The sequence below is a fragment of the Anopheles arabiensis genome, chromosome X (assembly GCF_016920715.1).
Source record: "Anopheles arabiensis isolate DONGOLA chromosome X, AaraD3, whole genome shotgun sequence".
NCBI classification, from domain to species: domain Eukaryota; kingdom Metazoa; phylum Arthropoda; class Insecta; order Diptera; family Culicidae; genus Anopheles; species Anopheles arabiensis.
In genome coordinates this window covers 16,324,226-16,349,054 of record NC_053519.1, presented here as the reverse complement: position 1 = coordinate 16,349,054, position 24,829 = coordinate 16,324,226, and the positions used below count along the sequence as shown (strand labels likewise).

The window sequence follows — 24,829 nt, the reverse complement described above, 5'->3', positions numbered from 1 at the left end:
TTGTAGAGGTATTAAGTTCTAGGCAATTCTAGGTCGTTTTGCCAAAGATTTTGAAGGTCGTTGGAATTCCAAAATCTGTGAAGATCTCCAGGTTCCAACAAATTCTGATTCTGATCGGTATCGGATGTATGTCTGGAACATCTTGTGCAAATCTCCTTCAAAATCCTGAGTTCCTTTTGGGGAACCTCTGCTTGAAAGGTCATAGTAGCGCTTGTTGAACTTCTATTGGAACTCCAGCAGAAAAAAAAATCTCATGCTGGAATATCATAAGGCTGCTCGAATCTCGAATGAAAGACCCTCTGCTATAGCAAGTGAAGTTCCCACAGATCAACCATCGGTAAATTGTACCCTCACGCCATTAATTGGCACCGCAAACTATCGATATTCTTCCCGTTATCAGCTACCGGTTGATTTTGCCAACAGGTGGATTTTTTGGGGCCGGGCCCAGTTCCCTCGCTCACAACCGTACCGGCGAAAAGAGGGACAGCACGTTGAATTGCAGCTTGAGTGCCTGGTGGGGTTTGTTTTGTTTTCGGCTACTACGCTACGAAGCACACGCACAGACACTGGATGGAATCTAGCGCGGCAATCATCAACTCCTAGCCCCCCTCCTTCCCCCTTTTCCTCGGGCGACTTAACCACATTTCCTCCTTTCTCCACCTCGCACGCTCGCTACCGTTTTCGATACCGGTACAGGCAACGCGGTACAGCCGTTGGACGTCATAATGGCAGGTTAATGGGTTGCGGCGGTTGGAAGTTCGAACTTCCGCATTTGGAAAACCTTTTATTTTGGCTCGCTTCGTTCGCGAGAGCACGCGCAAGCGACCGCGATTTATTCCGGCCGCGCCGCAGTGTGTGACACGGTTTTGACCTTGCGGTGCGCGACTAAATGCCGTCCAGCCGCGTGTGACGGCGAACCGTGGCGCTAATGCTGGAGAAGGTGCAGGCACCGAAGTTTGACGGGGACCGATTAGGGGCGGGTTTTGTGCACCAAACCAAACAAAACTGAGACAAGAAAAAGAAAAAAAAAAAGGAAGTCAACATGGAGACATCTTCCCATCTCGAGGAGAGGCTCCCGTTCAGTGCAAAAAGGTCGTCGCCGTCGTCACCCTTGCGGAACAGTGGAAGATTTGGGCTCTTTTCGGTCGGCGGGTTCGGTGGCTTTCCCTCCAGGTAAGGATCCTGTGAGCTGAGGCGTTGAGGATGAGGAAGAAGACTCAGAACCCGTTCTTCTAATTTTACCCTTTACGGTTGGCCTTTGCCTCAGCATCCTGCAAATTCACCAAAGCTGCCAGAGCGGAGGATGCACGCCAATGTGTGCCTGCGGATCATCAAAAATTAGTGCCCCGGAACGGTGAACTCCACGAGATGATCCAGACAGAACGGGCTGGAGAAACCGGGGGAAGAGAGCACATCTTCTTGCTGTTTTGCTACTCCTTGCCCCTCCCGCTAGCGTTCGCTAGCTGAATATTGGTTAATTTTAGGTGTAAATTATTGAACGCTGCTTGTGTCTGTACGGTCCCGTTCGTAATGAAAGTTGAACCTACCTCGACACTCGATGCGTATGTATGTGTGAGTGTGGGGTGGCCCTACTGGGCGTGGGGCTGCTACTGAGACTAGCTCAAGGACGGACGGGCCATTGGCGTATTTGCAAGCCTTAGCAGCACGAAGTAGGAGAAGAATAAAAAAAACGAGCCATCGAAGGCGAACGCAAAGTGAAGGGACCAACACACCCGGTGATCGGTTATTTGGCGATGGCTGTAAGGTAAACCCGCTGATATATATTTTTTTTACTGCAAAGACCGTTGGCAACCTTTTTGGCAAACGAGGGGAGTGAACAAGGCTCGCCGAAGATCTGCATGCAGCTCAGGGCCTGCAGCGGCTCCAGACGAACGGTCAAGAACAGGTTTTCTTTCTTTTCGGAGCCCGATGCCGTGTGCTCTGCCGTCTTTCCCCCATGCGCAAGGCATCAGCCAGCATCAGGGTTAGGTCGCTCCGTCTGCTTCTGGGGGCTCCAATTTCTGGAGATACTTCGAGGCGGTGTAGCCTGGACACTGCGACGGCATAAGTAGCAGTAGGCAGTAGGTCCTCCAAAGGTGTGAGCGTGACACTGCCTTCCAAATGGCCAGTTCACACGGCAGAGATCGTTCGCCAGAATTCGGATGAGTGTCCGATGATGCAATCGACACAATCGACGGGTGGTTTGAAGATCTCTGGGTGCGCTCTCGGATTACGTAACGGCCGGGCGAAGATGGGGTCACCAAGAGCCACGCTGCCAGATGATGGGCAGAGAGCGAGAGCAAGAAGAGAAACAGCAACAAAACGTCACCAGCTCCCAATTCCACCGGCGTTGGGCAAAAGGCCAACATCTCCCATCTTGCTCGGAAGAAGCGGCCTGCAAAAGCAGCAGGTCCCATCAGACACGAACAACCCCGGCCTGGCCAGGGCACACGAAGTCTGGCAAAACAGTCACGTGCGAAGTTTTGTGTAACCGCACGGGATCGTTCCATGGCATGCTTCTCCTGGGGAGATTGCTACACGTTCGGAACTTTGGGATCCCCTGGATTTTAAAGGCCTTGGATGGATGGCAACATCCTTCTAGCGGCGTGTGAGCTAGCTTGGCTCGGTTGAGCAACGGTCCCAAGCCCCAAGAGATAAGGACGACTGGGTGATTGGCGAACCGTAGGTAACAGTTGCTGCTCGGACGTCTCGGACGCTGGAACACGCGTCAGGGAACACGCTTGGAACCCGTTTTTGTTGTGGCCGTTGTTTCGTCTCAGCTGCCACTGTGCACCGTTTTTCGATCGATCTTTCTTCTTCGACCTTTTCGTCGGACTCTCCATCCCCTCGCCCCACAACACCAACCAGTTGTACCAATTGCGGCTCTAGGCGAGGGCACAAAAATGGGTCAATGGCTGCGTCGTGCACTGGAGGATGATGCCGGGTATCTTGCGTTATCGCGCTCGCTTTAAGCGGTTGGATATTGGGGCATTGATAGCCAAAACGGGCGGAGTGATGAGAGGAAGAGAGAGAGAGAGATGCGCATGTGGACTAGATTCGTGTGCTTGATGAAACATAATTAGCATATCCATTGTAGGTTCGGGTTACTGGCATCAATTCCAACCAATTCTTGTTTTTTTAGCCTGCCCATTTTAAGGTTCCTCTCGCCTCGATATCTTGGTTTGTAGTACCGCTCAGAAAAATTCAAAGATTTCCATATTTTGCCCGCAATATCTCCAATTCGATGCTCTGTAGAGTCTTGCAAGCTCCAAAGGTCTGATTGATCGAAATGGACCAACGGCAACCAACTGGCATAATACCAACTGACAGGCCTTCTGCTCTCACATACTCTGCTACGTACTACGAACTAGCTTCGGATATTCGAATCTTCAGCCTAACGCGCCATCTATCTGGCTGGTGTGCGTTGGCTTGCAACCATACTTACACAGCTACATCCTAGCATCCCTGCATCCTCCCAGTTCGTCTCGTCGGCAAATCAATATGATTGATGAGACGAGTGACGAGACCGCTGGGCCTGGCAGAATTCGCCAGGAAGTGGGTAGCGTAGTAGCGCTTGGGGGAAACTCGTTCCGCGAATTAAGCTTCCCCCGTTGCCTTGCTGGGCTGGTTTGATCGGTCGGGATTGTATGGCCCTTCTTCTTTGCGCTATTTGTTCAGCTAACGTTCCTCTCCAACCTCGCCAGCGTAGACGCTATCGTGCCACCTACAAGCGCACAGCAGAGACCTTTGCAAGGGTTGTGCAGGTTTCCCCATCGAGCAGCGAGCCCCAGAACAGGTTTGCTCTAAGAGAAAAACCGACAACGGACAGCAGATCCTGCCAATCATTCATGTCCCGATACAAAAGAGAGGCAGACAGAGAGAAGGAGAGAGAGAGAAGGAGAGAGAGAGAGAGAGAGAGAGAGAAAGAGAGAAAGAGAACAGTATCCCTGTGTACACCCGGGCGAGTGCAAATAAATTATGTACAGTTATCGATAGCGCAAGCAAAGATGGCTGACCTCCGGAGGCTGTAACACAGAGCAATGAGAGAGAGAGAGAGAATGACCGAACAGTGCTGCCGCTTGCTGTTGGGTCGCCGATATTGATGGCACACCACGGCAGACAAAGTTACACCTGAGCGGCGCACAAAGAACCATTAAGCTCTGGGGCAATGAGTTCCACCGGCTGCTGTTGTAGGTGGTGGTGCTGGTGACGCTCATCACGAATTACGTTGCGGCTTTCGCTTTTTTCGTGTCGCAGTCGGTTTGCAGCTAATCCATCTCCAATCGACATGCCAGCTAACACACACAGACTAAGGGATCTGGGCTCTTGGCTCTGATCTCTGTGCAGTAACCAGGAAGAAGCAACTATATCGAAGTTTGCCTGTAAGCATCGTTGAAGCTTTATTGGTATAACTTCAATGATCCGAGAGAAAAATGGAAATTTTTATTGGGTGCGCTGCATAACAGCGACCATCAGCCGCTTGGTGCTCTTCGTTCATTCTCGGACTGTGGGATGAGGCTACGAAGTGAGCAAATAATCTAGCTACCGCGAAGTCAAGATGCAATCAATTGAATGTGAACTTAGTCACCGATCTGCTGTAGACAAAAAAAAATATGTATGACAAAAAAAAAAGATGTTTTAGCGATTCAAATGGATTAGGATTGATTTAGCTGATTATAAGAATTATATTCGGCAAAATATTTCAATTACTTCAAGATAACCGGGAGACAAATCCTTATGAGGAGCTCTACAGTACTCATTTTCTTACATCGAAACCAAGAGCAGTTTGTTCTCAATTTTTATTTTCTTACATATTTTTATTTTTAGCAATCAATTTTGAAACAATTGGAAAGGTATGGGTCTACGTATGAGTGCTTTTGTTTCACCGTTTTGTTTAGAGTTTCTTGTTCCCCTCCAACTGCGCGACAAGTGTTTGTGATCTGTTCCGCCTAAGTCAGGGCTCTCCAAACTACGGCCCGCGAGCCGCATGCGGCCCTCGAGAGCCTATTATCCGGCCCGTGGCATCTTTGTGAAGGTTAACATAAATAGTTAATTATTGTGACTATTTTAAAGAAAATGTAAGTGTTGCTTTTCAGAGACGTAGTTCAAGCTTAAAAAATAGAAAGCTATAGAAGTTTTGTCTATTATGTTAGTATTTTCTTATAAAGACGAAATTTAAACGTTTGCATTCGATACAGGCAACTGAAAAATGGCCCTCAACACCATTATATGTGAAGCAATGCGGCCCGCGAACAGAAAATGAAGTGTCCCACTCCTATGAGAACCCCTGGAAAACCCTGTTAAACCACTTTTTGGAATACTTTTTCTTCTTCTTCCATTTGAAACATTTTTTCCCGAAAATGCTAATGTCGGTTCATGGTGATGCAAAGGAAACTTGTAGTCAAAGCCAAATCAAAGCGTCCCACTTCGAACATCAAGCACTGTAGTGCTAGAATGCTGCCGGTTTGCTTCCAAACTCCCCTCGGACGCTCTTTCTCTTGTTGGGTTTACTGCAAAGGACGGCTTCGTTAACGCTCGCATCGTTAACACTGGGCAAGTGTGTGGTGCGCACACACACACACACAGGCCGATTGACGACAGGTCAGCGCTTTGTTCTTCGCCAGTCGCAGCCTGCGAGCGCACACAACGCTCAGCGTGGGTGTAGCGATAAAGAGAGAGCAATAAGGCAGGAGGAGCAGGCAGCGAGGGCACTCTGTTTGCACTTTTATAAATTCCTGCAGTCATTCACACTAGTGATGGGTAACCGGAATCGCACCCACGGCTCGGAATCGCTTCCGAGCATTGCTACTCCGGCTCCGATTCCGAAAAATTCAAATCGTAGATTCCGCCCGGAGCCGTCGGAGCCGTCCGGAGCCGTTCGGAGCCGTCCGGAGCCGTTCGGAGCCGTCGGGGCCGTTGGAGCCGTCGGGGCCGTTGGAGCCGTTGGAGCTGTCCGGAATCGTTGGAGCCGTCGGAGCCGTCCGGAGCAGTCGGAGCCGTCCGGAGCCGTCCGGAGCCGCTAGCCGGCAGTCGGAGCCGTCCGGAGCCGCTAGTCGGCGAATTTTGGCGGAGTCATTCGGAAGCGATTTCGGATTTTTGTTGAATTTACCCATCACTAATCACAACCCATCACACCGGCTGTTCGCTACCACGCCATAAGGGCGGTGGCAACGCTTTTTCGCATGCGATTTTATCGGACGGCCTGTCAAATTTTTATGTGGTATTTGACAGATAACGTCGGACGACGAAATCGCACGTCCGACGTTATCTGTAAAATCCCATATAAATCTCGCCCGATAAAATCGCATCCGATGAGCGTTGCCACCGCCCTAACCGCCAACACAACCATGGCGACGCTATTGGGCGTAAGCCAACGCAGGAACGCAGATGTCACCTGGACCAGTGCCTTGACCACAGCAAAAGCTGGAATGGAAGGCTTTTTACTGTGTGTGTGTGTTTTTTGTTGTTGTTGGGATACTAATCCCTCTTCTTCCGCTTCCCGCAGGCATACCTGCGGGCGATCAACAGCGGCGTCGACGACATACGGGAGCTGCTGCTGTCGGAGAAGGCGCGCACCGAGCTGCAGCATCCGACCGGGCCCCAGCTGGTGCAGCAGTCGGTCAGCACGCGGAAGGTCATCGACAGCGAGGACACCGACATCCGGCAGCTCGCCAAACCGGACGGTACGCTCGTGACGGAGAAGGAGCAGACGCGCCAGCACGAGGAGCTGGTCGACGACGCGCTGCCGGAGCCGGACGGCGGCTACGACCAGGTGGACAGCGGTGAGCGCATCATCGACCAGAAGGTAAGTGCCGGCGAATCGCACCCAAACGTGCTCCTAATTGTTGTGATTTTTTTCCCCCCGGTCCAGTCGTCCGCCCAGCGGTACTTCAAGCAGCGGGACGAGCAGCATGTCGATCTGATCGGACCGGGCGGGGAAGTGATCGGACACGAGATGCGGTACTCAGCAGAGCAGACCCAGATGAGCAGGGACGGTGGTGGTGGTGGTGGTGCCGGCGGGGTGGGACGTGCGGGCGAGCCGGGCGGCGGCCTGCTCGCCGACTGGGACAGCCTCTCGGACCGGTTGCGCAAGGCGCGCCGGCTCGGTCGGCATCCAAAGGAGCTGGCACTCGGGCCGGGCGGCGTCGCCCAGCCGGCAGTCGGTAACCTGCTGCCGGGCGGGCTCCCCGTGCTGAACGACCGGCTCGACGCGCTCACCAAGAAGCCGCTCGACTTCGACAAGGAGGAGGAAACGCGCAAGGCGGAAACGAGCAAGTGGCTCGAGTCGCACTTCGGCAGCGAGTCGCGGTCGTCGCGCGACTCGCGCGAAGACCTGGACGAGCTGGTCGAGCCGACCAAGCGCACCTACTTCAACGTGACGATCAAGTCGGGCGACGGGCCGGCCGAGCCGGACGGCCGGCGGGGCAGCACCACCGTGCGCCCGGCGGGCGAGTGGGCGGGCCGCCGGGGCTCGGGGGCTCCCGAGAGGATCTGCTGCTGGTGGAGCGCGGTTCCAGCCACGATGCGGGCTACCGGTCCGGGGAGCGGTACCGATCGGGCAGCGAGGAACCGACTGGCCGGCCCGTCCATCGCCAGCACTCCACGGTGCAGCCGCCGTCTGCCGGGGGGCCGATGTACGCGTCCGCCTACCTGACCGCGCCTCGGCCGAAGGCGGCGAATGGTGGCGGGGCGGAGCGCAACTTTCACGCCCGGTACGGGCGGTCCGTGTCGCCCGACCGGCACTCAGTGGGCCAGATCGGGGCACCGGCCGACGGTCGGCCAACCGTGCCGCAACGGCGCAAAGTGCTAGAACGGCGCCAGGTCGCCGTCCAACAGCAGCTGCAACAGCAACAACAGCAACAGCAACAGCAGCAGTACCACGGCAAACAACCGGTCGTACATCATGGGTACGCACCGCGCAGTCGCTCCGTCTCCCCGATCCAGATACCGCCCGTGGTGACGACACTGCGCAAACCGTACCAGAAGACGCGCTTCAGCAGCATCCAGGATCTAAGTCACGCCGGCGGCCCACAGCAGCACCAGCAGCAGCAACGCACAGTGAGCCGGGCGCAGAGTACGCCGCCGAAGGCGAACCGCGTCGGTTCCGCCATCGGCAACTCCATCCGCAAGTTGATGGGCAAGATCCGGTCCGCCAGTGCGGAGCGCAAGCTCAAGCTCAAAAACACGAAGCAGCAGCAGCAGCAGCAGCAGCAGCAACGATCGCAATCGCCCTCACCGTCCGCCCAGCACAAGCGACAGTCCGGCAACGGCGGCAGCAACACCACCACCACCACCTACCAGCAGTACAACGTGATCGACGGGCACATTAGCAGCGGCGGCGGGTCGCCCCTGCTCGGCCACCACCATCCGTACGGGGGCGACGAGCAGCGGTTCGCGAACGGTGGCCGATCGCAGTCGCACCTCGCGCTTAGTCACAGGCCGACCGGTGCCGGCGCAAGACGCGATTCGGCGCGCGAACACCGTCCCTACATCGAGCGGCGCGGCTCCTCCGACGTACTGTCCGACATGACGACCGGCAGCGGTGGTGGTGGTGGTGGCGGAGGGGGTCCAACGCCCCGCCAGAAGTATTATCTCGGCGAAAACCCGTACGGTGGCAGCATCTTCGGCAAGGAAAACAAATACAACCCGGCAGCGGCAGCGGCGGCGGCGGCCGCGGCGGCCGCGGCAGCGGCAGGGCGAGATCGGCGCGAGGAACGTATCTACAACGCCGCCCATACACGGTGAGTGTGTGCTTTCCATGTTGTTGGTGTCCGCAGAGCCAAAGATGGAGCGGTGGCCGGACACACCGCCATATCTGGCCAGCCGGCTGTGCGTTGGTGTGGCGGGAGTCCGCAGTCTTGCGTAGGGCAGGTCTCGTAGAGCAGATATGTAAACAAACCAAATGGTGCTGGGAACCGGTTTGATTGGACCCACTCCCATAGAAGGTTAGGACAGAAGGATCGGGCAACGGGGCGGTCAGTAGGTAAGCTGGTAGGGTTTGGAACAGTGACACGAGCCATTGGCATGAATCAACTCGATGGATAGTGTGTGGTGGATAGTTGGCAGTTGAAAAATGTTCCATCGGGGGGACACTTTTAGCATGTAAACGTCGCCTAAGAGCACATGGAACTGTAGGCGCAATCATCCCCTCCCCTTGGTGATGTTGGAAGATTTTATTTGGTTGATCCAAGAACATCAGAGGCTCTTTTGGTGACGTTGGAAGGTATTCTATGGTGGATTCAAGTACATCAGAGGCACTTTTGGTGATGTTGGAAGGTATTTAATAGTTGATCCAAGAACATCAGAGGCTCTTTTGGTGACGTTGGAAGGTATTCTATGCTTGATCCAAGAACATCAGAGACACTTTTGGTGACGTTGGAAATTATTCTAGGCTGGATTCAAGCACATCAGAGGCTCTTTTGGTGATGTTTTAAGGTTATTCTATGGTGGATATGAACCATGTTTCAATTGATTTGCATGGTAACTGTTGTGTTTAGACCTTGCACTGCTTTATTACACGTATTAACAACATATAAAATAAATAGTAAAACATGATACAGAATACACTTTAAAATGATAATACTACGGTGGCCGCGCACCAGCCGCACCGAGCGCCCCTGCCGAGAGCTCCTGCTCGTTCGGCTCGCAAACACACTCTAACTGTGCGCACGGCACACACTAAGCCTTGCGCTGCTTAGTGTGTGCGACAGTGTGCGTGACACACTGTCGTCCCCCTGGACGTTGACCGGTGGCAGCGCAACTGCCACGGCAAGTCCAGGGGTCGGCACGCCTGCCCACAACAGTAACGAATCAATTTACGCCTTCCGTGCTATTCTTCCACAAGTACAATGTACTCTACCTTCCCGATTACTTCAAATAGTTGTCCAGGATGCCATTTCCAGCTGCTTTTGGATTGGTTACTCGAAAACTCGAAAACTCCACTTGTAGTGGACCTGCAAATTTGGAGAGAAGTTTGAAGAGAATCATAGTCTTTTCGGTGTTTCAATTTCTGAGCTTCTCCCGGTATGATTCAACTGAATGTGTACTATGATTGTGGCAGATACTAGCATCCAATCTAATTGCTACTATGATGTATAACATTCTTTCCTTCTTATTTCCAGAATACTATATATTGTTCGTACCTGGAAAGCATTCTGATTTGTCTCGGATCTTCGAAACATTCCGTTTTCTTCGTCTGAAGAAATATCTGGAACTGCAACTTGTTCAGTAACTTCTTGAGCTATTGTAGAATTCTGAACTGCCAACTTCTAGTTCTTGTACTTGCAAAGTAGTCATTGCTGTAGGGCAGGTACATTCAAATTCATCTACTAATGGACAATGTTCTTTAAATGATCCAAGTTTCAATTGATTTGCGTGGGACCCAGGGGCGGATTAAGCACTAAGCAAACTAAGCGGGCGCGTGGTGCCGCGAGGTCTTAAGAAGCCTCGAAACCGTTTGACCGCTTAGGGCCTCCGCTCGTGTTAATCCGTCACTGATGGGAACGAATCGTTTTACCCCTTCGGTGCCATTCTTCCACAAGCACGTTGTACTTTACCTTCGTGATTGCTTCAATGATTTCTCCAGGACACCATTACCCTCGAAAACTCGACTTGGAGTGGACCTGCAAACTTGGAGGAAAGTTTCAAGAGCGAATCATAGACTTTTCGGGAATTCCAATTTCTGAGCTTCTTGGATTGCTTTATAATGGTACAGTAGGTGACCGCTAACTGAGAGGTAAACAAGCTCCAGTTAACGAACAATGTTCGCTAACTGGAATGACGTTTCTATGGATTGATTGTTTTGATTGGCGTTGACTGGAATAAACATACCAAACTTTTTTTTCATTTATGTTGATATAAAGTATAGTAATTCGTGTAATAACATAAATTAATAGCAAACGTAGACAAAAGACCCTAAATTCGCTTGAAAAATGCACATTTGCAATAAATTTCTCTTCATGAGATTCCGGGTGTTTCATGTTTTGACGTTTAAGTGTTCGTTAACTGAGAGTAACTCCAGTTAGAGAACCTCCAGTTAAAAAGCACTCCAGTTAAAACACATCCAGTTAGCGGTCTCCTACTGTATATCCTAACATCCAATCTAATGGCTGCTATGATATACAACAAATGATAAGATGTTCTTGGATCTTGGAAAGGGAGACTGTGCTTTGTGTAGCTCATTCCCCTTCTAAGGCAAAGAGTACAAGCGGCCGAACCATTTCAGATATTTGCTTCAAAATGTTGATGTTTGCTTACGCAACTGAGGAAACAGTCCAAAGAGGAGTTGGCTCACGCGACCAAAGCAAGGGCAGAACCTTGCTACCTTCAGCACTGTTTCGCAGCATTTAGACATTCGCCTAATATCTTTCTTCCCATTCCCGCTGCAGGTCGTTCAGCCAGCCGCCGCAGACGAACCTACACACGCTGGGGCGGTTTAGCAAGAGCACCAACCGGCTGCCAACGATGGCCGGGGGCGGTGGCCACTACGAGCACGAGCCGCCGGTCCAATACCATCCCGGCGGTGGTGGCGGCGGCGGCGACGGGTACGGTGGTGTGGTCAGCTCGCAGACTCTGCCCCGGAACGAGCAGCACCACCGGTTGCAGCGCTCGAAGCCGCTGCACTCGTCCACGATCAACGTGTCGATCGTGAACACGGTCAGCACGAACGGGGCGGGCCGGCCGCTGGCGAACACGGGCCCGGTCAAGCCGGCCCGCACCTACAAAGCGCTCAACCGCAGCAAATCGTTCAACGTGCACGGCCTGAACGGGACGAACGATCCGAGCCCGATCTATCTGGAGAAGCTGGGCGGGCGGGGCGGGCCGGCAGTCGGGGCCGCCTTCTACCGCTCCAACACGCACCTGGAGCAGCCGCCGCCGTCGTACGGGTCGGCGAAGGGCGACCAGCCGTCGCCGCCGCTCCAGCTCAAGAGCCCGTCGATCGTGAACCTCGTCAGTCGCAGCACGCGCGACCTCACGCTGGCCGGCACGGACGGGTACCACCTGCCGCCGGGGCGGACCAGCCCGGACGGGCCGACGCTCGACAAGAAGAACGTGTTCCTGCGCAACCTGCAGAACCGGGCGCCGGAGCTGTACCGGACGCTGCACGGGGTCGAGCCGCCGACTAGCGCCGCCCCACCGTCCCGCGAGTATCTCGGCTCGTACATAACGCGCGAGCAGGAGCGCACGATCGGCACCCGGTCGCCGGTGACGCTCAACAAGGACACGGCCAGCCTGGTGCGCCGGGGCAGCTCCAGCACCGACGACTACCCGCACGCGTATCAGGCCGCCGGCGACCAGCACCACCAGCAGCCGCGCGCGAAACACTACTACAAAAAGAGCGCACCACCGCCGGCGGTGGTGGTGGGGGCTGGCCGCTACCGGGGTGAACCTGGTGGTGACCTCAAATATCAGGACATGTCCGGTGGTGGTGGTGGTGGTGGCGCCGGTGGTGTCGTCATCGAGCTGCGCACCAACTCCTAACAAAACATTGGCCAAGAGTGTCCACGAGTGTAACACGTTTTAACTAACCAATTTACTCACATCCGGCCCTGCCGCGCAAGGAACACAATACATTTTTGAGATTCCGTGCCACTGAGAGAGAGGGGGGAGGGGGGGGAGTAGGAGATCGAAGGACGATACCGGCTGAGATTGTAATTGCACATTTTCCGTTTGTTTGGTAAGGCGCGGAGCGCGCGTGTGCCAATCGAGCCTGCTGCAATAGAGAGAGGAAAGAAACGTGTCGGACCAATTTTTAATTGACTATTGTAACACAACGCAATGTTTCTTCTTAAATAACAACCTGCTAAAGAATCACAAACCATTGTGTGTATGTTTTTTTTTTGTTTTTCTGTATGATAAATGCGGTAGAACTGTTAACGGCGCTCGCTTCAAATTTAAATTCAACGGTTTTTATTCAAATAGAAACTGCGCTATCTTTTTAATTACTTTTTGCAAAATTCTGAATATTTTATGCAAGACGTGTAATATACAGTTTTCAAAACTACTAGAGCCATTTTGCTGTAAAAATGTTGTTAAATACAGAAAAATATTATTTTTTATATTTTGTCTTTTTTCAAAAAAAATCCTTTCAACTATGAAAAGCTATAATTTAAAAACGGTAGCGAGGTAATCCAAGCTATGCACAGTTATAGAAACTGCATTAGTTTATTTAATTTTCATCAGAATATTGCATCGGTACTGCACACTTAAAAATGTTTGACGAATCTCGGTTAATTTTTGCCGAGATCTGCACAACTGAGATCTCGGCAAAGATCTCGGTTAAATTTCTGTTGCCGACATCTCGGTTAAAAATGCAATTGACATTTTGTTTTGACGTTTACGTTTAACCGAGATTTTCGGTTAGAGCAATCCGAGATTTCAGCTAATTATAAAAACAATCTTTTTTTAATTTTAGTGGTTTTATTTGCGTAAAAAGTTAGTTTGAGTAATAAAAACAAACACAATTATTTATTGAGCCACATCCATAACAGCCAGACCCGATGCTGATTGCCGATGTACATTTTCTGCAGCATGATACCACCATCGTATCTGTAGTTGGACGGCAGGAAGTCACCTCCCCACCCCCAAATAATGAGAGTTGTGGTGGGATGGGAAGCGCAGGGACGGCCGCCGGTACAACACCAGATGGTGTACAGCGTCTGGATGTATTAAAGGTGCAGGAAGATGGGCCGGGCATAGAGCGGGCACCGGTACAGACACGGTTCTGTAAAGCGGGCAGAGTGAAACAAGCCTGAGTGAACCTTGATTGGAAGTCACGTGGTCGAGTATTTGGATATTTACCTCGTGAAGGTAACTGGAAATGAAACCTGGAAGTCCGAACGGGCCGGCAAAGGTTGGTCCAATCGGACTAGCATCCGGTAATCTTTGGATAAGGACTGCTTCGAGCGACGATCTTATGTGTACTGGCTACGTGCGTTGACAGAGCTTCCTAGCCCACCCGTGTCCGATCGTACGCTACTGATCGGTCTCTTCACGCTGGGTATCATATTTTCATTTATTTTTCACACTATTAATTTTATAACACAAAATCACTCCGAAAGGTATCTGCATCGACAAAATGATAAATGACAGATAGAAAACCGAGCCTCGGCTAACTCAAATAACATAGCCGAAATTTCGGTTATTTTGACGGATGACCTCGGTGACAGCAGTGTTAACGTACGTAATCGGCATGTTGTGTTGCCGAGTTTCGGTTAAAATATTTTTAACTGATATTTCGGTTTTAAATGGTACTGATTATCGGCAATGGGAAATTTTCAACTGACATATCAGCAAGAATCGAAAGAGCCGACGAATTTCGGCAGTTTTTTTAACCGAGGTCGTGAAATATTTTTAAGTGTGTACTATCGCATTCCTAAAAGCAGACCAACAACCAATATACACGTAAGCCACACTGCATAGGTACTTTTTTATAAACAATGCTTTTATTTTTTAATTCGTTTGTTTGTTATATTTTAGGAAGAATAACAACGCTTCGCTGTTCCGCTTCGCGCAATTTCCGTATGTATATTGTTTGAATTTCAATGTATATATTTATTTGAATTATATTATGGCATGAATTATGGGATTATGGTAACGGGATTAGAAACAGACAACACTTGAAGGCTAAAATATAAACAGGGAAATAGATGAGGATGAAATGAACTATGTAATGAATTATAGCATGTACAAATGAACTCAAACGGACAAGTGAATACACATTAGCTAAGTGAAAGTTCAACCGCCTACACGTTATTTTTCTTATTCCCAAAATATCACAAGTTTTCCTCCAATTTACCACCCGGTGTAATTTTCTACATACATCTTATGTCTCATAGAAACGATTTGGCGACAACGAAAAACGGTAAGGAACTCTTTAACCGGAACAACTGTGAACCGGTACTGTTTCTTATTTTACTAATAATGGGGGCCTTCACGATTCTAGTTAGTTTTTTGTATGGAGTTTGACAGTTGGAGGCTGAAATCATGTAAACACTCCATACAAAACCACACACAAAACTAGCCTGCAATTTTCAGTCTAGATTATTCTAGCCTCAAAGCTAGAATTAGTTTCGAGTACCTGCTCGAAAACATGGCAAAACAAGGTGTTGTTTACCGTTATCCCAAGGTGCATTAAAAAGATCAAGTGGTGGATTCTGGAATCAAAGTGTATGTAGTCCAGGTGGTCTATTAGCATTTTTTTATAACCAATTTTGAACATCACTTTTTGACAGAACGAGTGAAAACTTTTGCTCCAACGAGCTTTCTGGAGACTTGACGAATACTCAAAACACTCTTAAAATCTTCATTCAGAAGCAGAAGGGATAAAAATCAGCCTTCTAAATTGATACACCTTGGGATAAGCCCACCTGTATATTATACACACTTAGATAGCTGCTCGAAAACTGCTTTACAATGAAAACAGCTGACAGGCTGAAATTTCAGCCTACGAACTTCAAACGGAAAGGGCCCCAATGTCGTTTTGCTCACGACGAAAGCTGGGATTCCTTTTTTTTTTGTCCCCAGCGCCGATTTCCTTGGGAGATCGACAATACACACTCATGCGCTTCGATAATGTTTGATGTTATCTCTTCTGATAATATTCTCCTCCCTCAGCAGGCCATTCGCAGACGGCGACGGTTTAAAAGGCAGTTTGTTTGGCTGTAATTCTAGAAGTTTGATTTCACCCCCGTGCTTCCCTATTCCTTCCTAGAGTTAAATTCCAACCTGCCTAAACGGCTTCTCCCCCTAAACTGAACGCGCACCGATCAAGAGATAAAATACAAAAACTTAACATATGAGATACGAATGTGAGTGTGTAACACCTGTGACGTTATGCTTAACTGCTACTCAACGCGCTCTTTGTTCGGAGGGAGAGACACACCCTACTGGTTTACCAGCCATCCGGGCTGAACCTCTACTCTTACCCTACTATCGATCCGTATTATCTTACTGCCATCTCTCGCCCGGGGCGGGATAGTGATGAAAAAAAAAACGAAACATAAATTTAATACACCGCATTTGCTTTGGCCTGGGCACGTACGCGCTTGTCGTACTCAAACGGATTGCGGCTAAAGGAGTTGGACCACATAAAACAGAAAAGAAAACAATACAATCAATCATCTGCAGCTGGAGAAAGATGCCAGCAAGTAACCTGTGCTAACCTGTAAATCGCGAACGCTTCGGTGTGGGCCGGATACGAAACGTCCGGCGTGTTCAGCAGCTCCTGAATGCTAAACAGTATCTGCTTGATCGTCGTTGCCGCACGCCAGCCCTGGTCCTCGTCCAGCAGCGACAGGGCGATGGCGCCGGACGGGTACACGTTCGGATGGAACAGGGGCGGCACGAACTTGCAATCGGGCGGGGTGGCCGGATAGTCATCTTGGAACAGCATTTGAAGCTTGTACAGGCCACCCTCCCAAAGGGTCTAAGTTGCAAAACGATAGGTCCGGAAGTAAAAAGTGCGTGCGTTAGCAAAAAAAAAACTATAGACAAAAGAAAGAAAAGAGACAGCCGATGCTTTACACTTACTCCCATCTTTCCGGGAACTGCACACTCCCAGGTCATCAGTTCGATCGAGCCATCGGAATTCTTCGCCGGCCTGGCCACAAATCCCTGCAAATTTCAATAAAATAGAGAAGATAGAGCAGCAAACAAACATGAAGCGGGCTTGTAACAAAGTTAGCATTCGCATTCGCCAGCAAAAATCGTTCGCGATCATCGGGACGGAGAGCGAAGACAGAGACAAACCTCAACAGTCGTTCGAACTTACGTAGGGATGATCCTTCCGCCAGGCCTTTCGTTCCTCGTACAGGCGTAGTATCGCTATTCCGGACATGATGTTCTCCTTTTCGCGTGTCCACGTTCCCTACGGCAAATTCACGAAAAATAACGGAAATTAACGTTCGCGCACACACAAAGAGACAGAGAGAGACGAAGGGCAAAATCATTCGTTTCAGTGCGACCGGCGCCGGCAACAGTTCGCCAGAAAATGATACCGGTCGCCAGTAAATAATAACAGAAAGCTGTCAATCGGTTCGAAACGGTTCAACAAGTTGCAGCAACAGGAGCAAGAAAATTGACACGTGTTTTCTGCTGTCAAGCAAATCCTTCATAGCGTCGTTGTCGTACCAGTTTGTAGTTTGTGTTGTTACGGTTCTTTAAACTATTTTTACGTGTCAATTGTTACCAAATATTTTCAATCAAATATAACGATGCGTTTGAGAGGAATATATTCTTGTGAAATTGCTAATTATCCAGAAATAAAAACGTTTCATTCATGAATCATTTGTGAAACATTTCAGCGTTGAATTTTGCGAAACGTTTCAACGTAGCTTTGTTTTCTTGAGTCAAGAAATCCGTTTTTCTATCGTTTTAAATAATAATTAAAATTCGAAAAAATCTAATCCACTCAAAGTTATCCACCAGCGAGCAGAATAAAACATTGTATGCACTTGTTTACGCTATATCACACTGTTATAAACTGGCTATAAACTGGGCGCGAATCCGCAATGTGACCGTAGCTGTCACTTTCACGTGACATTGGAGATTTGCCGTGCAAGTGACGCGCCGACTGTCGGCTTTTGTTTGGAAACCATTACTTGGAGGGAAACCAACGGCCCCTGGTTCTGCGTATGTAGTGTCGGTGTAACAATTTCGTCGAAACACACAAACCGTCTGCACAGCTTGCAATGAGCGCATCGTCTGCCGCGAACATCATCATCTCGGAAGACACCGTATCGGAACAGGAGGTTGGTAGCGCTTTGCCGTGCAGCAGAGAAAAACAAAAGCAATCTCATTCCCCTCCATCTTGCTTCTCCCATTTCGCAGGAAACTCGCAAAGCTGCCCGGATGAAGCTCAAGGAGGTACAGAACGTCGTGAGCGCGCTGAAGGAAAACCAGCACCCGTTCAAGCCGACGTCCCATGGGCCCGGAAAGGACCTGCCGGTCAAGCAGCAGCAGCACCAGCAGCACCAGCAGCAACACCCGAGCGAACCGAAGCGCTGCAAAATGGTAGAACAGCTGTCGAAGGCCACGCAGACGACGTTCGAGGCAGAGCAGGATCTGACCGCCGCCCGGCCATCCATCAACTACTGGGAGAAGCTGGCCGAAAGCCGGCGCATCTCGCTGAAGGAGGCGCTGAACGAGAACGCCCTGCTGCACATGGAGGTGAGCACTATGAAGGAGGAGCTGGGCTTCGCCCAGGGCTTGATCGAATCGCTCAAGTCGCTGGTGGACACGCTGATGGAGATGGTGGACGAGAGCGAGTCGAAGGATAAGCCGGGCACTAGCGGCACGGCCGCCGATGCCGGCAAGGAGGACGACAGTGGTCTCGCCCATTCGCTGGCGGGCTACGGGACCGAGGAGCACGACGAACCTGCCTAAGAGGAAGCGGCGGAGGAAGGTTTTTGTTTGTTTAGTTTAGTGTTTTTCTCTTCATTCTTTCATCCCTTTTGCTTTGTAAATTAATCTAATGCATTTATATCATTCCTGTGTTCCGGATGTTACCACCTTACGCAGTTCCCGTGACTGCATGACACGCATGTGGGTTTTTTCGGACTGCTCGAATTCATTAAAATAAATGATAGCGTTGTAAGAGCGTTGAACAATACGGAGGGTGTATTGTGTTTTCTGTATAATTTTATGCTCGTTTTTGCAAATTACAGCTACCAACTACAAATCTAAATCATGGGCGGTGCCATGGAATGCTGCATCCATGCAGGTGTTGTGCATTGCCCTACTCAATCGTGTAGTTGTTCGGGATGTGGATCCCAGGTTCCACAGAATAATGGAACATCTTTTTGTTGTGCTTAGTAAGCCATATCAACTGGCCATTGTCTCAGCATAAAAGCAGCTCGATTGGCCCATCGTATTTTACTTTTAAATTTACTATCAATAAACATTACAGGATGATCGATACGGGTGGATTACGCACGGTGCAAGCTACAACCCACAGAAGCTATGCCCTATTCATCTCACAAATCGACATCAACATGGTTCGATGTAGTTTAATGATTAGTTTATGTAGCCAGACTACAGGGCATTCAAATAAACATCAAAAATCTCCTCTACTCCAACGAGAAGGACAAAATTCATTATCTCGACACCCAATAAAATAAAGTATTTATGACGACCCTTTACGAGACCTCCAACCGAAACTAAACCCATACTGTTCCTGCCACCAATACATAACCCTAACTGGCTCAAGAACTGCACATGAGCGAAGGAAGGTTCTGAACCGGAACAGGAACCTATACCGGAACCTATCATGAACCCATACAGATCCAGAAATAGCTCCAGATTTTTATCATTTTTTTGAGAAAAGTACTTGAAACTGTTCCGGGTTTGGATTCGGAACGACACACGAACCGGTCCGTAGCGTAGTAAATTAAGTAGAATTTGTATAGTGATTTCTTACCCAACCATTTTATTTCGCATTTCTTATTTTGTAATATTTATGCTAGTGTTTGGATGTAAAACTGATATTCGTCCATGTTCGATTTATTATTTTACACTTCTCATAGAGATCGATTGATATGTGGAATTGAATCCTTTACAATTACGCTTAACTCTCACGCAACTGCAGAACTAGCTGAGAAAGCTTAAGGTTCAACCTGTACAAAACATAGAAAAATAATTTAAAGCAACTGATTACATTATTTCCCTACGCCGGCTCTGCCAACCACACTCGTCATCGCAGTAGTCATAGGATCGATTTTAAAACTGAGGGAATAGTTTTCTCCGAAGCCTATTTTGGAATGCTTGCACGACACAGACGGCAACCCGGAAACATTTGAGTGATGTAAACGGTATAAATTGTGTCAAACTTCCACAGCGGCATTCGACCGAATTTATCCTTCCACGCCTCAGGGCGCACGGTCCAGGTGGCGTCTCCACCGTTGGCAGTCGTGATAGTACTGTAGCTGTCCCTTCCCGTCCCGGTACCGGTACATCGGCCCGTCGCAGTACAGGCAGCGGCAGCACGGTTCGTGCCGCCGGTCCAGATAGTGCTGGATGATGTCGTTCAGCAGCGAGAAGGTAAACTCGGACCGACAGGAAAGACAGAACGCTCGCTCCGGCTCCCGCCGTTCGACGAACCGGACGTTGACGGCGTCGTGCTCGGAAGTGTCCGACGGTTTGTTGGGGATAGTCCCCCGGCCGGTGCCTGGCTCGTTGCTCATGGTTTTACTGGGGATGCTTTCCGTCTGCCGGTCTGGAAAAACAAAAGAATAAATGAAGCGACAGGTTCAAAGTCCGATTGATTCGCCGCACCGTTTCGCCCACACAGCCAGGGGTCACCTTTTCCATTGCGCTTTGCTTTCGGGCAGGATGCTTCAGCTGAGTGGCGTTGGTTCATGCTTCTGGCGCACTGTTGTTGCCTTCATTCTCGTATGATAGCTGCTGGAATTTTATTGTTGATTCTTCTTTTATGTTTCTATTAACCATCGCTCCCGAACCGCCCTACGAAGTCCCCCTAGGATGAGGTGTGAGGCTACAACCAAGGCAAGTGCGAAAACAAAAATCAGTGAGACGGAATGGAGAAGCACACACAGCCTGCTTGGGAAAGGTGTTGTTTGAATTGGAGCAACGGGATGAAAACAATCTACCGTTATGAAGGGCCGCGAATTGTTTCCCCTTCCCACCGTGTTGCTTGGGTGTTGCTCAAAGTGGGTACAAAGGAGGTGTCGTCATCAAAGTGGGTAGAAAGGAGGTGTCGTCATACAGAACAATTGGGCATCGAGGCTTTAGAAAAAAACACAAAACCAGGATCGACGGCAGTTGTCAAATGCGACGAATGTTGCTGGTATTTGGATATGATAAATGAATTGTTTTCGTTTAATAAACATTTGTTTAGCATTAAAAATTTGTATTTTGCATCCACACTCCATAAATCGGCATTTTACACGTTATAATGCAGCTGCTGCCTGTAAACAAATATCGACGGCTGTTGTCAAACTGAATCTCAAAATGGCAACATGCCAAACGCTAAAAAGACACCTCCTCTATATTCCACCTTGGTGTTGCTCTATCCCAAGCGCGTGAAAAAGTCACTTTTCGGCTGAGTTTTCGATTGATATTTCGTGCACGATTTGACAAACGAAACAGTGTACGAGATTCAGACTTTTTTCGGCACTTAACCACAACAGCGTGCAATGGCATATTTGCTATCTTCATTTCACGTCTAGCGTTAGACATTTTGAGGTTAAATAGTTTTTAAATTGTTGGTATTTATATGAATGATACGATACGAAAGAACACAACTGATTTAAATGCAAACTAAACATAGTACAGGCGGTCCCCGAGATACACGGTTAATGGGGACCGAAAACGGCCGCAAAATACCGCGTATCTCGAATTTCCGCGTAAGTCGAATCTCGTGATTTCCAGCTAAAATATCACTAATTTTCGTATAATTTTGCAAGTAGGGGGCGATTTTAGTCACTTTATGAATTATTTGATATGATTCTGACTGAATATAACAGTTTAAAACCTTTTGAAATAGTTTTTAACATTCCATCGAAACCGAAATTATTTGGTAATTTACAATTGATGTGTCAAATCAGTACAATTTGCTCAAAGAACTGTCAAATTTAGAAAACCGCGTATCTCCGAATCCGCGTATAAGAGGACCCCGTGTATCTCGGGGACCGCCTGTAGTCAAAAAGAAATACACATAACCTGCTTCAACGCTTGGCTTGGAGAGCGAAATGTTACGAATGGAAGAACCACACATACAATCATATATTGCTTGTCAAATTATGAGAGTGTATGAGTTATCGTCCGAAAATTTCCGCTTGGGATTCCCAAGCGTTTGACAGCTCGATTGTTTTGTGTGCATTTGTGGTGAGGTTAGGGCTATAGCGAGGCATTTGGCAGGAAGCAGAAAGCAAAAAAAAAACGATTGCGAGCAAGGACCGTAAAGATATCAGGTCAAGTTATAAGCCCGTTTTGACAGCTAGGTGGAAGGAGAATCGACGTAGAAAACTGACAGTTAGTTTTCCGCTTTTGGCGAACGCTTCAAGTTCTCGAAGAAAAATTTCCATTTTAAATCACGGACTGTGTTCTAATAAACTAAAATATTCACCCAAATTGATCTCCACCAAATATTGACCATGCAAAACGTAAACAATCCATCAATACATATACAAGCGAAAACCATCTGTCAAAATCGGAGCCCAGGGTGGGATCGCCAAAAGCGCTATAACTAGGGTAACTGTACCAGTTTTCGGCAGGCTAGTGCAGCAGTTTCACAAAAATTGCTCACACATCAATATTTTTCATTATTTTTCTTTAAAGTGTTGTTATTCTGGTTGATAAACTATCATAGTATGTTACAATATTTTTTATTTGCCGGTTTAAAGCCCTTTTTCACAAATATTCGTGAAAATGCAAACATTGATTTTGCTCCTATTTTCGGCAGTTTGTTCCTATTTTCGGCAGGCTGTGTTCCTATTTTCGGCAGCGCGAATACGGGTCAGAAAATGTTTGTATCAATGTGAATATGTACAAAAAATGTTTAAAGCAATTTAACACTCTTACTTTCCTAAGATTGGTGTTCAAAAGCACTTTAATTATTATTTTTATGTAGCTTATTTCGGCCCGTTTTGACAGCCATTTTGATGCGACGTTTAAACAGAGCAGACATTGACAGTTTGATGGTTATAGCGTACGGTGTGAACTGGCTTACAAATATTTATTTTTCTCTTAAGTTAGTGCATTTTTTGTCGTAAAATTGGTGATATTTGGTACAAGAAAGGTCATATTAGGCTGGAAATAGACGAACTGAGATCATCGCGGTACCGCGAAAATCGCGTATGACTTGAGCTGTCAATTATGTTATAAAATCTGACAGATAGCCGAGATAATCGCGGTTCGTGTATGGAACCATCCGAGGTCTGGTGACGATTGAATGTGCCAAGAAGAAATATTTTTCCATCAACTTGCGAATCAAATTATTTATTTCGCATAGTGTATGCAAAATAAAATACAAAACTCATTTCTCGACACGAGTTTTCACACAAATCCGCCAGAAAAAGTAAAAATAATCGGTTCGCGCTACCGCGAAAATCTCAGCAATACCGAAGTTGGGTATCTCTGCGAAACAGCAGGCGTGATTGGTGGCGCGGAAGATTTGACAGCTCTACTGTTATACTACTGTTATAAACAATGCGCGAATTTCGCGGTACCGCGACGATCTCGGTTCGTCTATTTCCAGCCTTATGTGTCGACATACCCCAAATAGCCAGAATTGCTTAAGCAGCTCATTTTGGCACGCTAAAGATCGCTGCTCTAATTCGCCTTTTGCAGTAGATAAACTGCATCAAAGTTCCAGGTGGTCCTTCTAAATAGCGCCTAAGCAGCTTCCTTAAGCTCCGGTGCCGGGGATTATTTTTCTTTGTGTTTTATTTTCAAGCAAGCGTCATCGATGAAATAAACAACAGGATTTGATTTGTTTGTGTACATGTGTATATTTTTAAATCCTTAATATTCATAAATTACACGAAACGTATCACAATTTACTGTACAATTACAATCACTTCCTTCAAAAACCCTACTTCAAACAACTAATCTAACTTGTACAACAGCAATGAGATGATTTGCGGCGTCTGTCTTTGACACTTTGACAAGACCCACCTTGTACCGATGTCATGCATTAAAAAGCTATGCAGTTCCATCAAGTTCGGTACACGTTCTTAATAAGCCTTAAAGTTCCATCATGAACCCTACACATAGTGCTAATCAGCCGCAAAGTACCAAAGAGTACCATGTGCCTGTTAAAAAGCTCCATAGTTCCGCAAAGTACCGTCTATCTCTTAATCAGCCACAAAGTACGACATCGGAACGATTTTTCGTTAAACAGCCCCAAATCAGCTATAAAGTACGAGCTGGCTATTTGGGACGCATTGTAGTGTTCTGATCAATTTTAAAAGGATTTTTCAATTTTTAATATTGCTAGAAGTTTAGTATTTAAACACTTGTATCGCCGTTCTAGTTCTAGCGATACATAACTTCAATGCGAAACCATACAACAGTACAGAGGAAATGAGAAAGGTCTCCTCCAAGCGATGAAGCTCAACTGGTTGGGGTATCCCACCGACAGAGAGCGCCACCAGCTTTTTCGCTATTTTTAGAATGCATGAGTCGTTTGCCGTCTGCTAAACGAAGTCTTTCTATATTCCGTTTAGGTAGAGTGCTTGAGTCGTTTAGAAGCCGTTTAGTGGTTGTTTAGTTGATTTGTGGCACTTGGGGAGTAATGGTCGATCGTGTTGATACCCATTTAACTGACCATACGACCATTCATATAGATTCTTGCTCGGAAAGTTAGAAGAGATTCCAGTCGTTTATGCTTAATCAATGGCGCTTGGATTAAAGGCTTATTAAGAAGGTGCTCCGACCTTGGTGGAACATCATAGCGTTTTAATGCATCACATCGGTACGAGGTGGAACTTGTTAAAGTGTCAAAGACTGACGGCATCAATAATCCCGTAGATGATACAAAAGTTAGATTAGTTAACTAAAGAAGAAATATTGAGTGAAGTGATTGTAAATAGTAAATTGTGTGGCATTTTGTGTAATTAATGAATATTAAGGATTTAAAAATAAACATCTACATAAACAAAACAAATCCTGTTGTTTTTTTCCTCAATGCTTGAAAATAAAACACAAAGAAAAATAATCCCTGGCATCGTGGCATAAGGAAGCTGCTTAAGCGCTATTTGAAAGACCCACTTGGAACTTTGAAGCTGTTTATCTACTGCAAAAGGCGAATTCAAGCAGCGATCTTTAGCTTGCCAAAATTGGCTGCATAAGCAAATTTGGCTATTTGGGC

The 24,829-nt window shown here is 48.1% G+C and overlaps 4 protein-coding genes across 5 annotated transcripts in view; 2 read left to right on the top strand and 2 right to left on the bottom strand.

Annotated features, from left to right (window-relative positions):
• The window catches only part of LOC120905457, a 33,917-nt gene extending 21,100 nt beyond the window's left edge, over window positions 1–12,817 (top strand). Inside the window, 4 exon segments of the mRNA XM_040316244.1 lie at window positions 6,506–6,805; window positions 6,872–7,639; window positions 7,642–8,741; window positions 11,388–12,817. Coding sequence (XP_040172178.1) covers window positions 6,506–6,805; window positions 6,872–7,639; window positions 7,642–8,741; window positions 11,388–12,480 — 3,261 coding nt within the window. The 3' untranslated portion in view covers window positions 12,481–12,817.
• A 2,571-nt stretch (window positions 12,818–15,388) lies between these two features.
• LOC120905971 (SUMO-conjugating enzyme UBC9-B-like) lies at window positions 15,389–16,973 on the bottom strand. The gene is made up of 4 exons (XM_040317334.1): window positions 16,772–16,973; window positions 16,531–16,614; window positions 16,164–16,426; window positions 15,389–16,070 (listed from the first exon to the last, which is right to left on the bottom strand). Exons 1-4 carry the CDS (start codon window positions 16,835–16,837, stop codon window positions 16,007–16,009), a joined length of 477 nt encoding a protein of 158 aa, XP_040173268.1. The 5' UTR covers window positions 16,838–16,973; the 3' UTR covers window positions 15,389–16,006.
• Window positions 16,974–17,561: 588 nt separating this feature from the next.
• LOC120906689 lies at window positions 17,562–18,610 on the top strand. The gene is made up of 2 exons (XM_040318551.1): window positions 17,562–17,750; window positions 17,830–18,610. The coding sequence occupies exons 1-2, from the start codon at window positions 17,691–17,693 to the stop codon at window positions 18,382–18,384; spliced, it is 615 nt and encodes a 204-aa protein (XP_040174485.1). The 5' UTR covers window positions 17,562–17,690; the 3' UTR covers window positions 18,385–18,610.
• Window positions 18,611–19,479: 869 nt separating this feature from the next.
• LOC120906688 lies at window positions 19,480–20,767 on the bottom strand. Of its 2 annotated transcripts, XM_040318549.1 has the most exons (3): window positions 20,607–20,764; window positions 20,272–20,491; window positions 19,480–20,212 (listed from the first exon to the last, which is right to left on the bottom strand). In XM_040318549.1, exons 2-3 carry the CDS (start codon window positions 20,354–20,356, stop codon window positions 19,866–19,868), a joined length of 432 nt encoding a protein of 143 aa, XP_040174483.1. In that variant the 5' UTR covers window positions 20,357–20,491; window positions 20,607–20,764; the 3' UTR covers window positions 19,480–19,865. The 2 variants fall into 2 exon arrangements, with proteins under 2 accessions (XP_040174483.1, XP_040174484.1); XM_040318550.1 differs by having other exon boundaries at window positions 20,299–20,767.
• Window positions 20,768–24,829: the final 4,062 nt, after the last annotated feature.